We start from the raw sequence: 25,904 nt of genomic DNA, 5'->3' as shown, positions 1-25,904 counted from the left end.
TTGCTTTTTGTTTTTCTTCCCTGCAACTTCGTGAGTACAGGACCACGTCTCCTCCTTATCCCAGCCGTAACCCCGCAGAGCTATCTGGTACTTTCTGGTAACAGACAACCAAGCGTTGATTTTCGAAGGCTGGCCACTTCGCAGGCTCTGGAATCAGTCCCTGGTTGAGTCTGAACTGCACACTCCCTAGCAGGATAAGATAATCTTCGCAGCCCATTCCAGAACCGGGATTCTATCGTCCCTTTTCCTTTTTCTCTCCTCCAGTCTGCTTTCACTCTCAGACTCCCACCTCATCACAACCTGCTACCAGCCAGTTCCGCTCTCAGTTGGCGCCTGCGCAAAGAGGTCCGTGAGAGAGCATTTGGCCCTGCGTCGTTGCCGTAGTTGGCGGAAGCTTCGGCCGTGGAGCATTGTGGGGGAAGATGGCGACCGCCGTCCACTCCCGGGTTGTCCGATCCCTGCCAATGTCACGTAAGTGTCACCGGGCACCGCCGCTCGGCGCCCGATTCCGCGACAGGAACCTAACGTTTCTTTCTCACACTTCTGGTTCATGGGTGAAGTTGTGCTCACGAGAAGGGGATGGAAAGCAGGAGAAGCGGGAAGGGGCGAGGAGAACCTGGACGCTTAAAGGCTCGAGATAGCGCGGAGATTGTTGGGAAGCTTGAGGTCAAGGTGAAATACTTACTCAGGGAGGAAAGGGGGATCGGAAGCAGGGCATCGACTGGCTTCATGGTAGTAGTCGCAATGAAAGCCACAACCCGCTCCTCTGCAGAAGGAGGCTGTGCTAGGTTGTGGCCCTAGGGTCTGCAGCAGGGAGAAAGGCTGGTGGAGAAAGAATCGGGAGCTGGGTGGGAGCAAAAGCGTAGAAGAGTGAAGGGTAGCGTAGAATGTGGCGGCGTTGTTTATTTACTCCACAAACGTGCCCGCTTCAGCCATGCTTTTCCACAGTGTAGTTTACTCATTACCGAATGGCATTCGCTGTCAAAATTGCCTCGTGTCAGAATCACTTTAAAAGAGCATTGGATCCACCGTGGGAAAGTTCAACAGCTGCTAATTAGGGAGTCACACGTCTCTATGCCACTGCCTCTTCCATCACCCCCCCCCATTTCCACTGCTGCCCACGCTACTGAAAAAAGGCCGCCCTGAAGAACCCTTTTTATTAGGTCCCTTTGCTCCTACTGAGGAAAACACAGAAGAGTGTCTCTCGAGAGACTCGCCGAATGAGTAGAGATGAGATGTTTGGAGCAACCACAGCCTGGCCTCTTCAGTACCAGGCGAACTCTGGCCTGGGTGGAAATGGCTGCAGGGTCATCTAGAATTAGGCTGTGATAGCACAGAGATCTGGTACAGACTGTTTTCTGTACAGACTGGCTGCGGTGGGGCAATCAGATAGGTCTTGTAGTTTTCTCAAGGCATCATGGGATATGCAGGACCACTGGTGCTGGTAAGGGTAGGTGACTGATAGTCTCTTTGCTCAGGTTAATCAGAGCAGCAAGAGAAAGTCCACCAGCAGTCAACTGGGGAGTCAGATGTCCCTATGCCCCAGGGTTTTTTAATTTACTGTAAATGAACATCAGAGGAACACTTGGAGTAGGAATGTAAAACAGAAAGGCATCTTAGCTCACACTTGTAATCTCAGAACTTAAGAGGCTGAGGAGGAGGATCATTGTGGGTTCAAAGGCAGCTTGGACTTGTAGGGAATTCTAGGGTAACCTGTGTTATGGAAAGATACCCTGCCTCAAACAAGTCAGGTATTTAACACCAGCCTAATAACTTAGGGTGAGGTGGTGCCCCCTTGTGGATACCAACTTCTGTCTTTATTGTAATTTACCATTACATTCTGAATTTACATTCTCACCAACCCATCACCAAAATTTCTGTATGAGTATTTATTTTGAGTAGGAGTGTATATGCAGACATACTTGCATGCGGGCACATGGGAATATGTGTGTGTGTGAAGGCCAGAGGTCAATGTCTGCTGTCTTCCTTAATCACTCTCCACCTTGTCTGTCTGTATCTGAGACAGGATCCTTCACTGAACTTGACTGAGCTCTAGGGATCCGCCTTTCTCGGCCTCTATCAGCTGTAACTGGGATTACAAGTGTCTGGCAGGCCCTTGCCCCCTTACATGAGTGTCAGGGATTCAGACTTCATGCATTCATAGCAAGCTTCTTACCAACTGAGCTGGTTCTCCAGCCTTTTTTTTCCCCTGTTGAGATGCCAATAGTCCCCTGCCTCCAGCCACATCATCCCTTTGTTCTCACTCGCCATCAAGTTTCAGTCACATCCAGATAGTATTTTGCTGTTTCTGCACTCCAGTCTTGCTGATTCTTACTTCTCCTTGGTTGTGCGTGTTCCGAGTTTCTCATGGGATTCTAGCCTTTGCTATTCCTCTTTAAAACCTTTCTCAAAACACTTTACCCAGAAGTCCTTTCTCGTGATAATGTGACTTAAGGTTATATATCCCATATGGCATGGTATTTGCTTTCTAATTTTATATATTTCCTATGGATTTTATGCCACAGTAAATTTGTGTTTACTATTGTTGGTACTTAAGTCGCTAAGGTACTGTTCACAAAATAGAGTTATAAATTTCTAGGGAAAGAAACTGTTATTTATTGGTTGCTTTTATGATAAGTTGTGCCATATTTGCTGGCTTTGGTGTTTCCCTGAAGGTCCTGCCATTGCTGCTGCAGCCACATCTGTGTTTCGTGGCCCACCCCATCGCCAGCTTCATCATGCTGTTATACCTCATGGGAAAGGTGGCCGCTCGTCTGTCAGTGGAGTTGTGGCCACTGTGTTTGGAGCAACAGGATTCCTGGGTCGATATGTTGTCAACCATCTTGGTAAGTCAAATTCGTTTAGTCCATTGTGCTCCATTGCCCTGAACCAAGATTGTCCCACTTAAGACTGTAAGCCACATGGTTTTGTTTTAATGGTATTACAGGTTACTTCTGTCTTAGATTTATATAAATTATGCCAGGCATTGGTGGCACACACCTTTAACCCCAGCACTCAGGAGGCAGAAGCAGGTGGATCTCTGTGAGTTCGAGGCCAGCCTGGTCTACAGAGTGAGTTCCAGGACAGGCTTCAAAGCAATACAGAGAAACCCTGTCTCTGGGGGGGAGGGGAAAGATTTATATAAAATTTATCGGTCTTGGTCTTGGCACTGTGAGAGCATCCATGTTTTCTCTATAGGACATTGTGAGAATAAAGGACTGTGAGAAGTTATGGCATCTTTAGTATACCAGAATATGCTTTTTATTTAGTATTAAATTAATCTATCATATTGGAATTTAATAACTTTCTGAATCACTATTGTGTGACATATCCTCCTTATCATGCTGATGTTAATCCCTGTTTCACTTCATCTTTTAGGACGAATGGGATCACAAGTAATCATACCCTATCGGTGTGATACATATGACACCATGCACCTCCGCCTCATGGGTGACCTGGGCCAGATTATCTTTCTGGTAAGCCTTTATAGTTGGCATTGGAGTTGTTAATTTAAATTCTGAGGTCATTGTTAGGGTAAGAGGCAATGCGATAAAGCAGTAGTTTAACCCCAGACCAAGAGCATCCTCAATTCTGCTAGGATCCTGCAGATCTTGTTTTAGCATGCAAACCGTAGTCTGATCATTAGCAAATTGTTTTTGTAACTAGATAGTGCACTAGATAGTGAGTATTTACAATTCTCAGGTCATAGAGTCTTTGTCAGAGAGGCTGAGCTCAACTCTTATGATCCTAAAGCAGTCATAGACAGTATCTGAATGAAGGGATATGGCTATGCTCCAGTATTACTTTATAACCTGGGTGGTAGGTGTGATATGGTCTGTTGGCTCTAGTTTGCTAACCCCTGCTCTAGATATATGTTTCTGTGTATAGCCATGCGTAGCTGTTGAGCACTTGAATGGTGGCTAGTCTAAACTGAGATGTACTGTAAGATAAAATATGAAAAATTATATTCCGTATATGCTAATTTTTTATTGTTATCACATATTGAAACAATATTTAAGATACATTGGGAGAGATAAAGTGTTAATATGAGCTTTTCTTGATTTTGTGTTTATTTTTTAAATTGTGGCTAGTAGAAGATTCTGAAAGTAGCAAATGTAGGATTATGTGTAGCCTCATGGTATGAGTCTAAGGTAGTTTTACAAACAGAATCACAAGGAAGACGTCTAAGAACTTGGTCCAGTTGGTATGAAGTTAGCTTCTTGTTTTTCTTTGGCCAGGGGTTTCCAGAGATCTAAAGAGTGATTTAGCCCTTCCTAATCCCTGTAAGGGAGTGATGGGATTGTGTGGGCTCTTTGCTCGTCCAGTGAATGGTGAGCTGCTGATAAGTCACATAGGTTTTCAGCTCAACATAAGCATTTCCACAGTGACTATGGATTGAGTAATCTCAAGAAGACAAGAACAGAATTTTCCACATTGAAATGAAAGTTATGAAGACAAGAACAGAATTTTCCACATTGAACTGAAAGTTATGTCAGAGGTGATGACTTGAGTACTTAAGAGTATGAGACAGGAGGATTAATGTGAGTTTGAGGTCAGCCTGGACTGCATAGTGAGTACTAGACCATTCAGGAATAAAGTGAGGCTCAGCCTTCACAAACAAACAAGAGTTAGGCATGGTGGCACACTCCTGTAGTCCAAGCAATGGAGAGGAGGAGGTGTTCAAGGTTAGCCTGGGTCATGTAAGACCCTATTGTAAAACAATAGTAACAATAAAAACTGCATTTTAAAAATATTCTTGTGTTCATATCTTTAAAATAGATCTGATATTATGAGGAGTATTAGGGGCTGGAGATGTAGCTCATTTGGTAAGATGTTTGTCTTGTCTTGTATGAATGAGGCCCTAGGTTGGCTTACCAGCACTGCAATTAAATAAATAGGAAAGAATGAAGAGATACAAGGAAGTCATTCTGAATTCCCTAGTTTGGTACTGATCCTTTCAGCCATCTCCCTTGGCGGGTGTCCAGAAGGTTTGCTTATATCCCAAATTATACTTGCTTCTCTACACTCTTGGGGAACAAAACTTACTGTGCCTCCATCATTGGCTACATAGTGAGCTGCACGTCAGCTTGGGTCTCATAAGACCCATTGTGTTCCATTCAATATACACAATTAAATAAGAACTCCTTTTTTTCTAGTGCTTGGTTTCATGATGACATTTACTTTTACTGCCTTGTCTAGGAAGAGTGGAGAGTGAGCAGGGAGTCTGAGACATCCGCTTCATCTGTTAGAATCAGTGGAGTCTCTGTGAAGCGGCGCATGTTTGGACAACCGTAGATGACCCTTCTGAAAGTTGCTGTACATGCTGACCTGTGCTGCATGTGTTTTAATCTGATTGGTTCCTGCTGTTGTAGGAGTGGGACGCAAGAGACAAAGATTCGATCCAGAGAGCAGTGCAGCACAGCAACGTGGTCATCAATCTTGTTGGACGGGACTGGGAAACCAGGTACGTCTCCGTCTCTCCTGTCTCCTTTGTCTTAGGGTTCAGTGACACTTATCAGGGACTTGTGTGTGCTGGGGACGATAGTCAGTAATGGTGACTAGGCTCGTTGGCAGCGTGTCCCGTGGATGTTAGCTGGATGATGCATCATGTCAGTGTGGTTGGTGGTGGGGAGTAGACAGGTTCCATTGTTGACTCTGCTGGAACCTGTCAGTCTGGGGGAGAGTTAGGATGTAGCATTCGCCTGCCCCACTGTTCATCAATGTTTTAGATTGCCTCTCTGTGCCATTCATTGATTTCAATGTTGTTGAGTTTTTGTGGGGATTATCAATAATGGTTTATTGTTGTTATTATTTTGTCTTTTGAGACAGGGTCTTGTGTATTCCAGGGTGACCTTAGACTTGCAAGGGCTAGAGTTATAGGTGTGGGCTACCATACTGGCCCAAATAACATTTTAATCTTATACTTTCATAGCCCTTTGTTCATACTTGTTTTTCCTTTAGCATTTATTAAATGTCTGACTTAGGTTTATTTTTGTTACGTGTTTCATTAAATAGTTTAAATTCTTTGATGATTTATAGGGTCCTTTCAACGTTGTTTCTCCAGTAGGGACTGGCACAGTGACTTCATCATTCAGCTAATGTTAGATGTTGGACTATGGTGTAGCTCCCTCCCTGCCTCCTTTCTTCCTTTCCTCTCTCCTTCCTTCACTCCATCTCTCCCTTCCTCCCTTCCTTCTTCTTTTTCAATACTAAGGACTGAACTTGGGACCTCACTCATGTCAGGCATCTGTTCTACCACTGAGCTATATTCTTAGTTCCCTTTTTCTTCTTAATTTCTAGATAAGATCTTACTCAGTTGCCCAGTTGCCCAGGTTGGTCTTGCGCTCACTCTTGAGCCCATCCTAGCTTTAACTAGTGAGTCCCTGCCTTAGCTTCCTAAGTAGCCAGCATTATAGGTCCTTGCCATCAGGCCCTGCCATGACTGATAGTTTTAGGTTTTTGTTTGTTTGTTTTTTTCCTCTTTAGGGAAACGAAGTTCCCTGAATGAGAAGTGAGTCCCTTTTCAGACCCCAATACTTCTCTGCTTCCCCCTAGCCAGAATAGTCAGGTTTGCTTGATGTGCCTTGGCCTCAAGACTCCTTGAGAACATAAAGCACTTCCGATGCTGGATTCTAACTTCAAGTAGGCCATTAGCTAAGTTTATTGGTAATAAGCAGGACTGGAAACCTCAGGATAAATTAATTTTGATTTAGAGTTGGGGCATTACTGTTTAAAAGTTTAATTGTTACAGATTCTGATACTGTCATGAAAACCAAAGTAGTATAGAACCCTCCGGAAGCCTGAATTGTCTTGAATTGTGATCTGCCCCCTCTCCCTTTTCTTCCAGAAACTTTGATTTTGAGGATGTTTTCGTGAAGATTCCTCAGGCAATAGCTCAGGTGTCCAAAGAAGCTGGGGTTGAGAGACTCATTCATGTCTCCCACCTGAATGCCAGTATGAAGAGCTCCTCTAGGTACCTGAGAAGCAAGGTCAGTGCGGGGAGCTCAGCAGGTACTCCACAGGCAGGACAAGTGCTTTGGAGCCAAGGGGAGTGGGAAGTGTTTCTCCACCGTGTGTTGAGAAGTCAGAGGGTTTTATCATTGCTCTTCTAGAACCAGGTGCACCCCGTTGTGATTTTAATTTGTTTGGTTTTTGACGTTGAGAACTGAACCTAGGGCCTTGGCCTTGCTAGGCAAGTACTCTATCTGTGAACAGTGGCTTTAGCCTCTGCACACGTGTTGTGACCTTTTTGGTTGAGTGGTCTGTTGAAGGGTTTCAAATGTGGGTAGGTCATATTATCTGCCTCCAGATGCCTGAGGTTTGGGGGAGGCATGATAAGAGGTACACAGCAAACACCAGGAAATGTAGAGTTTGATTCCTGCCAGAGGAGACAGGCCTGGGTTACCTCCTGCGACCCTTTTCCTTATTGACCCTTCTGCAGTCACAGGTTTCTGCCTGTCCCACCAGAGCAGTGTGGAGGCCGAGAATGATAGGAGTAGCAGTGTTAGTGAAAATGCTCTTCGCACAGGTCATCTTTTCCTCCTGCAAACTCCACTGGCGTCTGGGATTGGCCGCTGTGGTTCCGAGCCCACTGGGCTCATTAGTGTCTGGGTCTACCTGTAAGCATTTGTCTTCTGCCACAATGAGTTTGTCTTGTGTCATCCCAACAAGGACAACAGAGTTCTTGATAATGACTCCAGGCTTTTGATCCATCGCATATATTTATTGAGAAAACTATTCAGTAAGCACCAGTTGTATGCTATAAATTCATGCAGTTACTTGTCTAACAGACTTGATCCAAGCGTACATTAAGTTTCTAGTCCACCAGGGAAAATGATCCCAGCTGCATGAAGCATTGTAGAGTAGCAGAATGTGCCACAGGAGCGGGAAATAGTGGGGTGTGGAAGGGAACCCCTGTGGCTGGTAGCAATTGATTGCTAGCATCAGAGAACTCCATGTAAGGGGCAGGAGAGATTGCCAGGCAGTTAAAGGCATGTGCTGCCCTTGCAGAGGACCTGAGTCCCCATGAGGTGGCCTATCACTGCCTGTAACCCATCAGATATCATTGTCTGGCCTCTCTGGGCACTTCATCCATGTGTATAAACCCCTACTCTCAACACACACATATTCATATAATTTTTTTAAAAAAAAAAAGGAAAATTGGATGTAAACATACAGGAAATTTATAGGCTTACATATCTAAAAGCAGCATTAGGTAATCTTAATCAGGATTGGTAATGACATTAGTCAAGCCTGTAGCTTGTTTCTGGGATTTTTCTCAGCTCTGACTTTCTTTTTATGTAAGTGCTGTCTTCCGTAGTCAAAGGACTGCCTTCCGGCTTGTGTAGACCACACACTCAATTACACTGGAGAAAAAGACAGTGGGAACAAAAACATAGCATGGCTGCTTTTGTACTGAGTCACCTGAATGTCACAGGTAAAGGAAGGGGCTAGGCGTGTTGTGTTGGCTTAAGCCACCTGAGGCTGGTGGTACTGTTGAATAAGGTGGGAATACTTGAGTGGGTTAGGATTTAGGCCAGTGATTCTTAGCCTCAGTTACACATTAGAGTCACTGAGGGAGATTTTTAAAACTCTAATATCTGGCCTGAACCCCCCGACCAACTAAAGCAGAATCTTTTGGGGGAGAACTTGGCTTTCAACTCTTCATTTTGTGTTATCTAGAGAATGACCTATGAAAGCTGTGCTTTCGGTTTTGAATGCATTTGTTAAGGGTATAACAAGCAGAAGTACAATAATCAGTAACAGTTCACACGTAGAGGGAAGCAGCAGGTAGATGTCAGATCATATGGTCACAGAGTCCAGCTGGGATGACTGGAGTAGCTCAAAGGAGAGAGCAAACAAAAGCGATATCACCAAACTAGGTGACAGACAGGCATCCAGCAGAAACCAATAGTCAGCTGACCACACTCTAGACTCAGGTAGAGCAGAACATCTCCTCAAAGGAGCTAGCCAGAGCAGAGCTCTCCATGGGTGATCTCTGGCTTCTCTTTCATGGCAGGCATTGTTACACTTGAGAGAAGCAGTAGTAATCTCTGTGGGAAATTGGTTATCCTGCAGCTGTTCTTAAGGACACAATGCTCATACCTTTAGCTGCTGCTGATTTCCCATCTGCCATCACAGAACCAAGGGTCCAGCCTGACACAGAAGCGGGTGTTTGGAAAATACTTCACATCAACATGCTTTTGTGTCCGGTAGGGACAGGGGTCAGCTCTGCTTCCAGCGCCGGCTCCTCGGCAGCCTCAGGAGAACATGACACTTTGCCAGTGCCGTGTCCATGCTACTCTCGAGGCCGTGCAAACTCCGCACAGCCTAAGGGAGTACAGTTTTGCTTGAGAGAATGCAAGGCCAAGTTTCCAACTTGGGTTTCAGTGGTGTCCCAGTTGTTCAGGGTTTTTGGCCCTGGAGCTCAGAAAAGAAATCTGTGCTGGAGATAAAAGTTGAGAGTCAACAGAATCTGTTTTTGGAAGAACAGGAAGGCATAAGAAGGCTGACTGGGAAGAGAGCTCTGAATGGGGCAGAGGCATGCAAATGCCTACAGTATGGTGGCTGAGGGTTACTTGCAAATACTAAAGCTAATCAAGACTGGAGGACATGTGTGGTAGTTGAGAAGCCAGAAGAGAGCAGTGTTAAGGAACCCTAGACTATAGGAGGTATTTTGTGTGTCATCGAATAGTCGGAAGTGCACTGTCAGATCTGTGGGCATCTGTGGTCTTATCAAAAATAGTTTCAGAACAGATGTTGAAGTTGTTGAAGCAGCATCCAGAGTCAAAGTGAGTGAGGTGCAAGCTGGAGCTTGGTGTGGTGCAGCAAGGGTGTGCTTAGTTTTATCTAGCTTGGCAAGAGAGAGAAGGCGGAGGGAAGAGTGTGTGGTGGACTTGGATTTTTTTTAAGTGTAGGTTCCACCTTGTTTACATTGAATGAAGGAATTGGTGGGACAAGGAGACAAATATGGACAGCCAGTAAAGTGAAGAGAGGCCACTGCCACCACACTGACCTTTCTTTGTCTGGCTGGCTGCTAGCCTATGGACGCAAAATGCAGAGAGTCTCTAAATCAGAGAAAGAGACTGAGGCTGGAAAAAACCTCGTCTCCTCCTTCATTGTGGGGTTCCCTAGCATAAGAATAGGAAGAACCTCAACAGAATTTCTGGGCATGGGGTATTATTTTTTTTGTCATGCGTGCATGCGTAACATGCTGCTGAGTTTTATGAACTATGATTATCTTCCAAAATTATAGTTACCTAATGAAAACAGGGCCTTGGAAATGTAAGTCGTCTTTGGTAGCGGGGAGAGGGAAAGCTCTGTGCACTTGCTGAAGAACTCAGAGTGCTTTTGTTTTTGGTTGCTTAGGCGGTGGGAGAAAAGGAAGTGAAAAGTGCGTTTCCTGAAGTCACCATCATACGGCCATCTGACATCTTTGGAAGGGAGGACAGGTTCCTCAATCACTTTGCAAGTATGTGTCTTTCTTTCCGCCAGCCTATAGTGCTCCAGCCTACAGTGCTTCCGGCCTACAGTGCTCTCTGAGCTCCCACACCGATTTCTAGTTCCCCTTCAGTTTCCTTTCCCTTTTAGAGTTTTATTTTCACTGACAGCGTGGCCCTTTCTGCTTCTGGGTGATGAGGGTCTAGTTAGATGTTGTGGTGTGGACTAGTGTGATACAGATTTACTCCCTATAGCTGCTGAAGACAATGGTCAAGCTTGGCCCGAAGTTTAAACTCAGTAAGTCTGTGAGCTTGACAGGATACTAACAAACCCCTTGAGATCAACAAAGTCTCCCTTTTCCCTGTCCTGGACATCTGACAGCCACTGATCTTTTTCCTGACTTGGTAAAATACTAGGGCATTATAGTCACACACCATGAAGCTTTTCAAATTGACTTCTCTCCCTTGTATGGATTTAGGACTCTTGTGGACTGTTTCTTTTTGTAGTTGAATAGTATTCCTTTGTGTGGCTATACCCATTTGTTTATGCAGTTTCGTTGTTTTATTGTATCTTCCTCTTGAGAGTGCCATCTGGGATTCTGCATTGATTTCCACTCTGTATTTAAACTCGTGATACACTATATATAACATAAAACTTATCTGCTAGTTCTTTTTTGTTTTGTTGTTTGTTTTGAGAAATGGTTTCTCTGTGTAATGGCCCTAGCTGTCCTGGAACTAGCTCTGTAAATCAGGCTGGCCTTTAACTCACAGAGACCCACCTGCCTGTGCCTCCCGAGTGCTGGGATTAAAGGTGTGCACCACCACCACCGCCATATTGAGGCTTTAACTCCTGATGTAACTCAATGTGGACAGAGGGCTTTGGAGGTGATTGAGGCTAGATGATGTCATAAGGGTTAGGAACTAATTGATGGAGTTGGTGGCTGTACAAGGAGAGAAAGTCTCTGTGTGCACACACTGAAGAAAGGCCACATGAGAACACAGGAAGAGGATGGCCACCTACGAGCCAGAAAGAGAGCCTTACCAGGAACCTGACAACACCTTGGTTTTGGACTTTCCAGGCTCCAGAGAAAGTACAGTTTTGGAGAAAGTACAATTTGGGTTTTTAAGCCATCTAGGCTGTGGCATTTTATTATGACAGCCTAACAGACTAGGCAGCTGTGTGTGGAGGAGACGTGAAATGATGTCACAGCAGCGTTGGATCTGGCTGTGGGGTAGGCAGAGAGCTTTGAAGGCATGGGAGCCGTGTGGACCGGAAGAAGCTGTGTGGCCACGTTCTCATTGTATGACTGAATACACGAGGAAGCACCTTGGGGAGGAGGGATTAATTTTGGCCGACACCTTGAGGGACTACAGTCCACTGTGGTGGGGAAGGCATGGCAGCAGGGACGTGAGGTGGCTGTCATGTTATATCCACATTCAGGAACCAGAAGACAAATGCTACTGCTCAGCACTCTTCCCTGTAGACCAGGCTGGCCCGGAACTCAGAGGTTCTGCCTCTGCTTCCTGAGTGCAGAAATTAAAGGCGGGCACCATCACAACCCAGCCCTCTTTTTACCTACTTGTTTGTTTGCTTTTGCTTATGTATTTATGAGCCATCATGACCCAGCCCCTATTTATTCATTCACATATTTATTTGTTTGTTTATTTATGAACCATCACAGCTTATCTCCTTTTCTACGTACTTATTTGTTCTCTTGTTTATTTATTCAGTCCAGATCCCTCAGAGTCTGTTTTATTTGTTAAATTATTTTTATTGTGTAAATGGCCTATACATTCTCAGGACAGTTTCTCGTTTCTTCTTGCAGATATTCGTTGGTTTGGCGGTGTGCCTCTTATTTCTTTGGGCTTTAAGACAGTGAAGCAACCAGTATATGTAAGTACTCTGCATAAAAGCTTAGCAATGGGTGTTAGCTTGATTCAGATTCAGTTCAGTTGTCTGATTGTATTCTCATGTACTGACTTCATTTTTTCCTTGTTTCAACCGGTTGCCTCAGTTTACCTAAGAGGTGCATGTCTTCTCAATGTCTTTGTTGTCCATTCACCTAAGAATGCTTAATTGAGTCAGGTTGTGCCGAGTTGCCCAAGCTAACCTTGAGCCAAACGTGTAGCATAGCCAGGCCTTGAACTTGATACTTGCGGCCTCGTCTTCCCGGGTCACGAAGGTTAAAGCCCTGGGTTTCCAGGTCTGATGAGTTTGCTCAGGAATTGCTTAAACATGCCTTATGATTTATATAGTGTGCTGGCACCCATGTTCACGGCCTTTTGGTACAATAACAAATCCTCTCCTAGCACTTATCTCACTGAATAGGGGCTGTTTTATTTACCTGAGAAGAACTTGACAAAATGTGTGTCGGACAGGCTAGCCTTCCTATATTCCCCGAAACATAGGGTGCCAGGTATCAAAAGGCCATGAAATCCAACTTTAGACTGGTTCAGGGTCAGCTGATGGCATGGGACTCTGTTTCACAAACAGGGAACAGTACAGACTAGGGCCCAGAGATGAAAGAGAAGGTTGGGTCCCATACTGGGTTGGGCTGGGTTGGACCAGGGTTTCTGTCTTAGAGTTTCTATTGCTGTGACAAAACACCATGACCAAAAGTACGCTGGAAACTGAAGGGTTTATTTCACCTTACAGCTTGTAAGATCTTCACTTGGGGAAGCCAGGATGGAGACTCAAATAGGTCAGGAGTCTGGAGGCAGGAACTGATGCAGATTTCATGGAGGGGTGCTGCTTCCTGGCCTGTCTCCTTGGCTTACCTTGGGACCACTTGCTGTTTTATTTACTCCAGGACCAGCTGGCCAGGGGTAGCACCATTTAGAGTGGCTGGGCCCTCCCACATCAATCTTCAGTCAAAAAAAAAAAAAAAAAAATGCCCAACAGACCAGTCCTATGGAGGCATGTTCTTGATTAAGGTTCCTTGTTTTCAAATGACCCTACCTTGTGTCATGTTGGCATAACAACTAGAATTTCTCAACTGGCATTACTGGTACTTGGAGCCAAATCTTCAGTTCTTCCTTGTAGGATGTTGAGCAGCCATATCCCGCCCCCTCCATGGCAAAAAAAAAAAAAAAAAAAAAAATCCATAGTTGTTGGATACTTTCTAGAACCATAAACAATTTCTGGTTGTGGCTTCTGGGTCTAGCCTCCTTGTATGCAGTTCCTATTTTGAAAGTCAGAATGGCAGAACATCAGCAGCTCCTTGTGGTTCAGCCTCTAGGTTCTGGGGGCTTAGGACAGCATGGGGAAGAGTGGTGATAGATCTCACGTGGTGAGATGGGGGCCTGGCCAAGTCAAAAAGGCTTGTGACTGACTAGGTAAGACTTCTGACGAGGCCAGTACCCAGATGAGCCTTGAATGTGATTATTTGAACACCAGAGTAGGTAGGTGGTTCCTTGAGGTATCTGAGAGGGGAGGGTGGCATTGTTTAGTCCCATCCCTGTGAACGCAGCACCTGCGTTTCTTTCTTCCTTCCTCTTCCTCCTATCTTTCCATATCTTTCTAAACAATTATGTGTGTTTGTTTCTGACCCTGGGGTTAAAGCCAGGACGGTGTGCATGTCAGGCAAACACTCTACCCCAGTACTACCACCCACTTTCAAAATATTGAGACCCATTGCTCCAAGTTGCCCAAGCTAGCCTTCAACTCAGTGTGTAGGCCGGCCAGGCCTTGAACTTGATACTTCTGGCCTCATCTTCTCAGCTACCAAGGTTATGGGTCTGGTTCTCCAGGTCTGATATCCTAGCTCAACTATTGCTTAAACATGTCTTATGATTTGCATAGGTTGTAGATGTTTCCAAAGGAATTATTAATGCGGCTAAAGATCCAGATGCCAGAGGAAAAACCTTTGCCTTTGCCGGGTAAGTGCCTAGAGTTGGCCTTGGTGAAAAGATGATGGTGGTTTATAAAACAGTACTTCCTGAACAAGTCACTCATCTGATGCTCGCACTCAGCAGCTGGGGGAGCCTAGGACTCTGCCTGAACATGCACCATTCTGAGAACCTCTGCCCTGCACTACTCTAAAAGCAGTCAGCACTTGGTGTCTGTGGATTCAACTTTTTTGATAAAATATTCAAGGAATCCAGGCATGGTGACTCTCACCTCTAATCCTAACGCTTAGGAGGCTGAGACTGGAGGATTGCCACAAGTTTAAGGGCAGGCTGAGTTACATGGTGAGTTTAAGGCTTCCCTGAGCACATAGTAAGACCCTGTCTCAAAAAGCAAAGTAAAACAAAAATCATGGAAGAAAATGTCTGCACATAAGATGTGCCATTTTCCCCTAATCCCTAAGCTCACTGTTAGAGCTAGACAGTCTGGGAAGCAAGCCCAGGGGACCTGCATGTGTCTACCTCCCCACACTGAGATCACAGACGTACTTGGCTGTGCCCAGCTTCTTTTTCACATCGGTGCTGGGATCTAAATCCACACCCTCTTCACACTTGTGCAGCAAGCACTTGACCAACAAGCCATCTCCCCAGCGCCTTTAGATCCCTGGTAGTACTGATGGTATTGCTTTATTCTGTCATCCATTAAATCACAGGGACACACTCACACTCACATACACATACATATGAGAATTAATAGACAAGCTCAGTAAAGACACCAAGTACATCAATATGAAAATCGATTTTTATATACCAACGAGTAACTAATCTGCAGTCAGAACTGAGTAAATCTTACTCACAGGCTGGGGAAATGGCTCAGGCAGTTAAGGGCTTGTCATGCAAGCAGTAGGACCTGAGTTTGCTTTCCAGGCACACAGTGAAAAGGTTAAAAGAGCCAAGCAGGCCTATGAATGACCCTGTGACCCCAGCTCTGGGGAGGTGTAGTCATGAGGATCCCTGGGGCTCATTAGCCAGGCAGCCTAGCTCAGTCAGTGAGCTCCAGGTTCAGTGAAAGGCTCCGCCTCAAAGAACAAGGTGTAGAGTGGTAGAGGATTTCTGGCCCTCCTGTGTGCTGCAGGTGCACTCACACACATGTACATGCACCTAAGAAAGTCATGTCCACAACAATATAAAAAGTAGAACATTAGGTAAATTTGATAAGACATATACCTAAAAAATACCATGAAAGGAAGTGAGAAGTAAATGATAAGACCTTCCAAATTCTTGAATTGGGAGTATAAAAATTGATAAAATAGCAGTTATCCTTAAATAGGTCTATAAATTAAATCTTGTCGAAATTCCAGCTGCTTTTTGTAAAAAGTTATAAACCCTAAGTTTAAGTGGTAATATAAAGACAGTATAAAATCAGTAATAGGCTAAACCCTTGATCTTCCCAATTATAAAACTTACTCTAAAGCTATAATTATCAAGATAATTTGTGCTAAATTAATCAGTACCAGCAGTCCAGAAATAACCTTTGTTTGCTTGTTTGTGACAGGGTCTTAACCTCCTGGGTAGCCCAGGCTGCTGTAGGACTCACTATGTAATCAAGGCTAGTATCACATCAAAATCCTCTCATTTCCTCTTCCTGGGATTATAACTCTGCAGCACTATGCCAAATCAGCTTCCAAATCATATTTATGCACAGTTGACTATGGACAAAAGTGCTGTCCACTTTAGTGGGGAGAGGGTAGTATTTTCAACAAGAAAAGACTGAAAAATAGGAATTTGGCCTTTTATTTCATACTATGAAGAAAAGAAAATAAATGTAAGCTTTAAATTATAAATATTTAGAATGGAACATATTCTAGACCTTGGGTTAAGCAAGATGTTTTTAGCTCTATCATCAGAAGCATAACCCATAAAAGGAAAAAAGTTAAGTACGACTCATCAGAATTTGTAACTTCTGTATTTCAAATGACACCATTTAAAAATGGAAAGACTGGGACTGGACAGATGGTTGAGAGGTTAAGACACTCCTTTCTATCCATTCCCAGCCCCCATCCCCACTCCCAATGGTGCCTCACAATACCCTTGCCTGGCTTCCATGGGCACCAGACATGCACATGGTATATAGATATTCATGCCCACAAAAAACTTGTACACATTAAATTTACAACAGAAACTTCAGCCAAGAAGGTTGTGTGACTGTTGAAAAAGCACATACTGAGATGGCTGTTGTCTTTTGTAGTTACTAGGGGAAGTGTAAACTACACAGAACTAATAGCAAACGATAGGTACAATGTAGAAAAATAGGAAATCTTACAAACTGCTGCTGGTGGAAATGTGTAATTGCATAGCTGGCCACATAAGGTAGATGTGGTGTACCTATAATCCTAGCATTCTAGAAACTAAGTTAGTAGAATCAAAAGTTAAGGGCATGGTAAGACCCTGTCTCAAAGCAGAAGTTAACATAATGGGCATGAAGGTGGGGGGTAAAGAAAAATAATCTAAGGCTAGATTATGGTTATGGCATAAATTTTATAAATTAAAAATTTGAATTATAACTTAAAATGAATGAAATTTATAGTATAGAATATTCTAAAATAATGAATGACACAGAAAAGGCTTCTGCTTTTATGGAGCTGATAGACTAGTTATGACACCCATAAGTAATAAGCAAAGCCATGTATAATAAACTCCCAAAAGGAGAGCCCAGTGAAATAGAGAACCTGGCAGAGAAGGAATGGCAGCGTGGTGATTTATGGCCACCCTGGACTTCAGCCTGACTGGAGCGTTGAGACAGGGCCAGCTTTGGACTGTGGGGGTCTCACTGGGAGGGTAGGAGGTGGGGTCTCACTGGGAGGGTAGGAGGTGGGGTCTCACTGGGAGGGTAGGAGGTGGGGTCTCGTTGGGAGGGTAGGAGGTGGGGTCTCGTTGGGAGGGTAGGAGGTGGGGTCTCACTGGGAGGGTAGGAGGTGGGGTCTCGTTGGGAGGGTAGGAGGTGGGGTCTCACTGGGAGGGTAGGAGGTGGGGTCTCACTGGGAGGGTAGGAGGTGGGGTCTCGTTGGGAGGGTAGGAGGTGGGGTCTCACTGGGAGGGTAGGAGGTGGGATCTCACTGGGAGGGTAGGAGGTGGGGTCTCACTGGGAGGGTAGGAGGTGGGGTCTCACTGGGAGGGTAGGAGGTGGAGGCAGTAGGCAAACAGCTCTAAGGACAAGCAACAAGAATGTGCTAAGAGGTGGTAGTAGGTCTGGCCAGATGGCTTATGGGGTAATGGCACTTGACGCCAAGCCTGACTGACTGAGTTGTCTTGGAACCACATGGTAAAAGGAAAGCACTGCCTCCTGCAAGTTTTCCTGACCCCCAAATGTTCACAGTGACACACATTGTGACCACTCACATAATACATGTCATGAAGGGGTCTGGCAGATGAATATACAGTCCGTTTAGATCGCAAAGATTGCTTGTGTGTTGGTAAGAATGATCCAGTGAAGAGCTAACAGTTGATGATTCTAGGGACAGAGTAGTAAAAGGCATGAAGGCTCCAGGAGTGGAGAAGATTTGGCGACAGAGTGCAAATGAAGGGCTTACCCACCTTTCTTCACCTTAACAGGGACAAGCTGAGGCTGTGTCGAGATGTAGACAGCTATGACAGCATGAAAGCTGCCTATGAGGAAAGGGTGACAGTCCAGAAGATAGGGTTGGTTTTGATCACTGAAGGGACAGAAACTATCAGAGGAAAGAAAGATGGATAAATGGCCACAAACATATGAAGAAAAAGTAATCTTGTATATCAAAGAAATGCTGATTAAACCAGGTGGTAACTCAGGCTGAGGCAAAAGATCGCTGTGAGTTTGAGGCCAGCCAGGGCTACATAGTGTGAGAGCCTGTCTCAAAGGAACAAATAGGTTAGTGAATAGGGTGTATCATTAACATATGCATGAGGATAAGAAGTGTATGCAAAATAGGTTGTCTGGCAGTAAGGTTAACAGGTGATTTTTCTTTGCTTCTCTGTGTCAGTGTGTTTCCTTTTTTGTAAGAAAAGTTTCATTGTTTTTTAAAAAAATTGCAGAGGGCAAATAATGTGAAGTTCTGTGTTTTGGTTTCCAGGCCGAATCGGTACCTGCTCTTTCACCTGGTTCAGTACATCTATGGCATGGCCCACAGGACCTTCATCCCCTACCCGTTGCCACGATTTGCATATCGGTAAGCACAGTGCTGCCTGTCCATGTGTACCCACGAGAGGGTTGACTTGGGATCTTATTCCTAATCCCTTCCCTGGGTAACAGGAAGTACTTCTACAGAAGGCCAGTCTCCACACCTCTAATGAAGCTACTCATACTGGCCAAGAAAGAAAATGTCAGTGACCTTAACAAGCAAGGATGATTTTAACAGTGTTTGTTGGATTGTTCTTCAGATTCTCCAACTTAAAGTCCTAGGGTTGGGCTGGGAATCTGTCTTAGGCAGAGCATTTGTGGCCATGTGAGGCTCTGGGTTTGGTCCCCAGCATCTTGAACAAATAAGCAACAGTAAAAACCTGGGTTTTAATTTGGGGAAGTGTTTGCTTTTTTGCAGCTGCCCACTGGGGTCAAGGTTCCCACCTCTTGTTAAGCATTCTTTTGTGTAACTGGAGAGGAGGACCCTGACCTGCATCTTTAGTTTTTCTCCCTCCCTCCCCTCCTTTCATTCATTCATTCTTTTGCTCTTTGCTTTTTCCCATTGGGGACTACAATTTTAGACCTACTGGGGATGGTAGCTCAGTGGCAAAACACTTGTCTGGCAAGTGCAAGGTCCTGGACTCATTCCCCATGTGGAAACATACATTCGTTCTTCTGCTGGGTGTGTCCTCCATCCTGGACCCATCAAGGCACATCTTAGTAGTCTTGGAGGAAGATTTTCACATCTAATGTGCCAGATGGATTTATGAATCAACATGGCAGTCCATTTCTTCATTCACTCAACAAATACTTGTTGATAGCCTTCTACTTCTCAGGTAGTGTTCTAGGCACCTAAGATATGACAGTGAACACTTGAGTAGCTGTGGTCTATAGGCTGTAGGCTGTAGCTCAGTGAGTGTACAGCGTGCTGAGCCCTGCCTTCAATCCGTAGCACAAAAGCAAGACAAAAAATGTAAACAACAAAACCACAGCACGACGTGATGGTGGTTGTTTATTGAGATCATTCTCCTTTGGAGGCTTTCCTTTGACTTCTTTAATACTCATAGTGACTGTACATACTAGACAGGGTTAGAGTATGGACAAAGAGGGCAGAGGAGAAAGCCTAGAAGACCAAAGACTGCCTCCACTAAACGGCTAGCAGAAGATAAGAAACCACTGATGGAGGATTTTCAAGACATCAAAGGAGGTTGAGAGGGAAAGTAGTTTTGTTTGCTTTCTTGGCTCCATAAACCATGCTAGCTTGGAACTTGCAAGGTAGACTAGACTGACTGAATTTAGAGCAATCCTCCTCCTGCCTCTTTCTCTAGAGTTCTGAGTCACGGGTGTGTACCTTTTTAAAGGGGATGAAAAGCTTGAGTAGCTGAGGAGAGAATGCTGCCCTTTTGTTCACACCCTTTCTCCAGTATCTAGAACAGTTACAGAGGAATCAGGCTAGGTGTTTCTTGATCTCTTATCCAAAGGGTAGAAGGGCTTACTTTGCAAAAATAGTAATTAACCTATTGAAAGCAAGGGGGGGGGGAGGTGGTACAGATTGGAGATGGGCATGTTGTTAATATTGATAGCTGGCTGGGAACATACTTGGCGACACCAGTTATTGTTTTGGGATTCCTTTTATGAAGTGCAAGAGAAGAAGGAGTTTGGTTGCTAAGGAGTGTAACTGGTAGAGTTCTTTATTTTGATTAGCAGATAATTATTTTTCCTCCATGCACTGATTTTTAGTCACATACAAGTCCAGTTTTGTATAGATGTAAGATGGCAAATTGGTCCTCCTTAAAAGTTTCCTGAGGACCCGATTTTGCTTCACTCTGTGTGCATCTGAAACCAGTTCAAACTGGATCAGAGCTTCCAGTCTTTGTACCCAAGTGCACTGGGAATATATTTGCAAAGAAACTGTCCCAAATTTGATGGTTGTTAGGGGAGGAGAAATTTAGTTCATTCAGAGAGGATGCAGGTAGGGGTCCAAAGTTGCTATGTCCAGTGTTTGGAGATGTTCTCGTATGTGTAATACGGGCAGATGAAGGAGCTAGGCTGCCAAGTGCATTATGAGAGGAGGCAGATGTGCAAAACCCAAATCCAGCTAGACTCTGAGGTTACTGAACTATTTATGCCCTGCGCTTGTGTGCCTCAGCACCGTGCCTGGTGCACAGAAGGCCCCTCCATTAATATTTGTGGACTGACATGCTAGTGAAAAGTCAACTGATGTAAAGAACAAGGGAACTCCACAAAGGGACATGGAGTCATTGGAGCCAGCTTTCATACAACGGAGAGCTATAATCAGGAGGCAGGGAGGCATTTCATGACGCACATGAAGCGGGGAGTTAAGTCAGGGTTGACAGGTATAGGCGGCATGGCCCACTAAGGATGTTGCATAGTTCATATGAGATCTGTTAGTGTGGACCCAGACATGGGAGCTGCTCTTAGGAAGGGTGACTATAATTGGGATTTTATACACTGCTAAGGAAATTCTGAGCAGACTTCAGGCTTCCTTTTTCATGGATTTATTTTAACAGTGAGAATGTTCTTTCAAGCGTTTAAGAAGCTGTAGCTCAGGGCTGGGATCATTGCTCATAGGAGTAGAATGCTTGCTTAGCACATGTGAGGCCCTGAGTTTGGTTCCTAGCCCCTCCCCTGGCCACCACTGCCCAAAAGCTGTAGTTTTAGACAGGTGTGGTGGCGCATGCCTTTAATCCCAGTACCTGGGAGGTAGAGGCAGGAGGATTAGGAGTTCAAGGTCAAGCTTAATAGTGACGTTGAAGCTAGCCTGGGGTACACGAGACCCTGGTTTAAAAATCTAGGCAAGGAAGAGATGGAGGAAGGGTGAATTAGATATGTCTTCACACGGTAGAGCACGGAGTTGGTCATTGTCTCAGAAAACAACGATGACAAACCCTCAGTGAGTTCTTGTGTTCAGTAGTCCCTCTTTCCCCGGGGATCTGACCAGCTGAAACCCGGCACAGAGACGCTTTTCACCTGTCACACCTGTCTCCATTCCAGGTGGATCAGCAGATTCTTTGAACTGAGTCCGTTTGAGCCCTGGACATCAAGGGACAAAGTGGAGCGGGTAAGTCTGGGTATAGCAAGGCAGGCAGAGCGTTGCAGAGGTGGAGATGCCAGTTCAGCTTGGTTGACTGGCTTGGATGGTTGTAGGCTCCTGTGGGGACTGTCTCTGCTGGCCAGGGCTAGCCCTTCTGCTTTCGGCTGACATGAGTTCATTCTCACCCTGCTCCACCGTCTTCTCTCGGGTAGTACAGTTCCCTTTCTGTAAGATCATTCCTGTCAGCATTCAGACAGGCATAATGGTCACCATCCCTCACTGAAGGCCCGACTTTCTCCCCTTCTCCATCCCCTATTGAAGGCCAGACTCCCTCTCCTCCCCTGCCCCTCAGCCATCCCTTACTGAAGACTTTCTCCTCTAGTCACTTTGCTATTTGTTGTGTTCAAATACAGCCCTTTCAGTTTTCAAAATTCACAATATAGGTGAAGGTGACCTTGGGTTCCTATTTGTCTACTTCTGCCTCTAAGTGCCGGGATTACAGGTGTGTCACCCTGCCTGGCTTTCCCTTCACACCTTAACCTCTGAAGAGCTGTCCGCACCTGTTCCCAACAGACTCTGGCTTCTTCCTCCCTCTCTCGCTCTCTCTCTCTCTCTCTCTCCAATCCGTTAGAATCAAATGTTCTCTCTCTCTGCCCTAAAACTGCTCTTCCCAAGGCTACCCACGGCCCCATACTGCCACCGCTCGGTCAGTTTTCTGCTCGGTCAGTTTTCTGACCTCATCTCACTGCTGCTGTGAGCGGCATTTGTTACTCTATTTGAAATGTGCGTTTGCACCTGTCTGGCCCAGGCTGCTTTCTCTGGCTTTCCCTGCTCCCGTTTCGCTGTGCTGGAGGCTCTGTCCCTGCTGCCCTCTGTCCTGCCTGCTGAGAGTTCTGCTGAGGTCACAGCTCACTGTCCTCCTTTCTGCCTGTAAGTTATTCTGCCAGTTGCCAGGTGCTGCTGATAGAGACCATGCTACAGCTTTTTTCTCATCTTGGAGTCTCCTGTTGAACTGTGCAGACTCAGTAACATGTTGTAACTAGTACTGCAGCTTGTTTGTTGTGGTTGTTGTTTTGTGGGTATTGTTGTTGTTTGTTTTTTAGTGTTTTTGTTGTTTTGAAATAAGGTCTTGCTGTGTGCCTCCAGCTGGCCTAGTGCCCACTGTGCAGCCGAAGCTGACTTTGAACTCATGTTGATGGTCTCAGCCTCCCAGGTGCTACGATGACATCTCCATGCCCTGCTGTTGGGAACTTGTGTTCTGTCCTCAGGCTCTCAGGGATGCCCTTTCTATGTTCACATAAAACTTCTAGTAATTCCCCACAGCTTTTATTCACTTTTTAGACCTAAACCCGCATTGCCCACGGGGCTTCCCTCAGTGCTCAGAGTGGCCTCTCAGTGCCATCACATTGCCACAGCAGCAGTGATGTGGAGGGATGATACATGACAACCATGGTGGCAGATTTCAGATTTGAGCTCTTGTTAATTTTACTTCACTGAAACTGGAATTTGAATCACACTTGTTAGATGGTAAAGGGCTAGACCCCCAACGACCGTCAGTAGATGCCAGGTCAGGCCACTCCTAACTCCTACCTGTTCATCTAGTGTTTCATTAGGAACATGCTTCTGGTAATACTGGATGTTTGCCATGCACTGAACCCAGAGTGCTAACTGTAGCCCAGGCAACGGTCCTTTTTCCTCTCTGGGAGCCTCTTGCTGCCTCTCTCGTCCGCCTGCAGTACGCTGAGCTCCAGAGCCCTGACTCTTCTTTCTCGCATCTATATGCTTGTCTGACTCATTGATTATTTGCTCCCTGCGTGCCCAAATCTTGCTGGGAAGATGTCAAATGAAATAAAACCATGACAGCATCTCAGCCCCAGTACCATGGATTTTCTTTCTATTGACAGGACGTGGCCACACTGTCCCCTAAGAGCCAAAGCATAGCAAAGAGTTTTGAACAGTCCCAGGGAACAGGTAGTGGGCAGCTGTTAGCCTCCCTCTGACAGACTGCCAAGAAGCAGAGACATTTCTATGATGCCCTTCTTGTGCTTGAGAGCCCCACTGTCTAACACTTGCTGTTCTTACCTTGGTGACTCTTATCTTGGTATGAGTCTAGTGGGCAGGGGATCTCTGGGTTTGGTTTTCAGAAAGCCCTAGAGTACCCAGTAAACACTCTGGTCCTTCTGTGTTGCTCACTGGGAGAAGGGGGGTAGGGGAGGGATAATGAGGTGGGACCTGGTGCAGTTTTGTGTATAGAGGTGTCTGCTTTGGAGCTTTTTGATGAGTGAGGCTGTCCTGTTAACTCTTGTTATAAGCAGTTTTCCCGCCAGCCTGGTCCCAGAGCCTCATCAGCCCCAAATAACATACAGAGACAGTGTATTTGATATAAAGCTGTTGGCCTGTTACTAGCATTTCTTATTGGCTAGTTCTGTCTTAAATATTAATCCATTTCTATTAATCTTAAGTGTTTCCATGTGGTCTTATCTCGCTGGAGAGAGGGTCCAGACTTCTCTCAAGTCTCTATATCTTGACTCTACTATCTCTCCCAGAATTCTCCTTGTCTCCTAGTCCCACCTATCTTGCTTTCCTATTGGCCAACAGGGCTTTATTCATTAACCAATCAGAGGAACATATTTACAGAATGACATCTCTCATCATATTATTCCCTAAACAAGATAAGCTTGGCTTCTGGCTTTGTAGTGAGCATTCCTTAAGCCAGGTTGAGTATAATTAGAGTGAAGAAGGCTAATGGGGCTGGGCATGGTGTTAGAACCTCCAGTCCCAACACTTGGGAGGCTGAGACAAGCATCACAAGTTTGAGGTTAGCTTGGGTTATACAAAGGGTTCCTAGGGTCACAGTGGGAAACACTGTGTCAAACAATTCTGAAACCAAAACAGAATAAAGAGTTAAAACTTAAGTAGAGAGCTAGAATACAGAAACCCAACTTAAATGTGGGTGGGGGGGTAGGTGGACTTATTCCATTTTTGCTCTTACCTGTCTCCCTCACTTCTGCATACATGTGCCTGTGGGTCTGCTGGTCCAGGGTCCCTGTCCTATATTCCTGGGTGGTATGGGAGACCTCTGGTCATTGATGATCTTCACTATTTGTTCTGCTTTAATGAGTTCCAGAATCAGGTTGCCATGGACTCTCTAAAGGTATTTGCCTCAGTAGCGAGCTTCTGGCCGGCTTGAGGGTGTGTGTGTTTTAGGGGCAGCACTCTGTTTTCAGCATCCTCTGTGGTCCTTTGTTCACAGATACACATCTCAGATGTGATAGAGCCTGACCTGCCTGGCCTGGAAGATCTTGGCATTCAGGCCACACCACTGGAACTCAAGGCCATTGAAGTGCTGCGGCGGCATCGCACCTACCGCTGGCTGTCTACTGAGATCGAGGAAACAAAGCCTGCAAAGACAGTTAACTATTAGAGAAATCCTAGCCACCTGTGCTCTTTAGAGCACATTATATAGTAAATGAGGTCACTCTATTAAATATCTGAGGGTTCAGTCTGCTGCATGTTTCTTTCTTGATTAATCAGAGGAGAACTCTCAGCCATTCAGAACTGAGCCCAGTTTTCTTTAAATGGCAATATTATAGTATTGACATATATGACTATTCTCTGAGAAGTTGGAAGGCTTAGATTTCTTAGACCAAGGCCCTACCTTGAAAATCAAGATATTGTTATGATCTCAGGGAATGCATGGTTGTATAGAAGTATTCAGTATAAATGAGCACGTATACATTTAAAACTGTTCCGAATTTGTTGGGCTGTTGTTCTCAGGCGGTGGAATGAACCTTATGTCATCTAATGGTGGAAAGAGACAAAGGGGCAGACAGGGAGCAGGGAATTCAATATTTTTGTTTTTGCTAGGGATGGATGAGACTTAGAGCAGTGTGTATGTAAGGCAAGCGTTCTACCACTGGGACACACCCTTTGCCCCCCAACCTCTTTTGTGGCAACAGTAATCGCTCATGGCCCCGCAGCTCTTAAAAATCTAGTGACCTAACCAAGTCCAGGGGCTCTGCTGTGCTGGAACTAAGCCTCCATATGAACTCTGGAGGGATGCACCCTTTTCAAACCCCAAGACCAATTAAGGAAACGGTTTCATCATTCCAAGCTCATGGCATTCGCTCTTGAGTGCAGATTACACATGGGGGAGGGGGACTGTGAATGGCTTGAGCTCTGAGACACATGCTTAGGTAGATCTTTTCGGGAGGAAGAGGGCTGAATGGAGTCTCCATTGTAGGGATTATTCCTGTGAGGACTTCAGGTGTGCCCTCATGGAGGTGAGTGTACAGCTTACAGTCTTTGACCTCAACTTACTCATTACCTGATTCTCATCGCTGACTCGAGCCTGCAGGACTCGGCCCCATGATCACTTCATTGTCATTAATCATTGGTGCTTATCATA

The 25,904-nt window shown here is 45.3% G+C and overlaps 1 protein-coding gene across 1 annotated transcript; it reads left to right on the top strand.

Annotated features, from left to right (window-relative positions):
* Window positions 1–363: 363 nt before the first annotated feature.
* On the top strand, window positions 364–24,998 carry Ndufa9 (NADH:ubiquinone oxidoreductase subunit A9). The gene is made up of 11 exons (XM_051173033.1): window positions 364–471; window positions 2,676–2,846; window positions 3,379–3,476; window positions 5,373–5,464; window positions 6,848–6,989; window positions 10,369–10,471; window positions 12,266–12,333; window positions 14,242–14,318; window positions 18,395–18,490; window positions 21,457–21,523; window positions 24,750–24,998. The coding sequence occupies exons 1-11, from the start codon at window positions 423–425 to the stop codon at window positions 24,918–24,920; spliced, it is 1,134 nt and encodes a 377-aa protein (XP_051028990.1). The 5' UTR covers window positions 364–422; the 3' UTR covers window positions 24,921–24,998.
* Window positions 24,999–25,904: the final 906 nt, after the last annotated feature.

Source organism: Phodopus roborovskii, unplaced genomic scaffold (genome assembly GCF_943737965.1).
Source record: "Phodopus roborovskii unplaced genomic scaffold, PHOROB, whole genome shotgun sequence".
Classification (NCBI taxonomy): Eukaryota; Metazoa; Chordata; class Mammalia; order Rodentia; family Cricetidae; genus Phodopus; species Phodopus roborovskii.
This window is presented reverse-complemented; position numbering and strand designations above follow the sequence as displayed.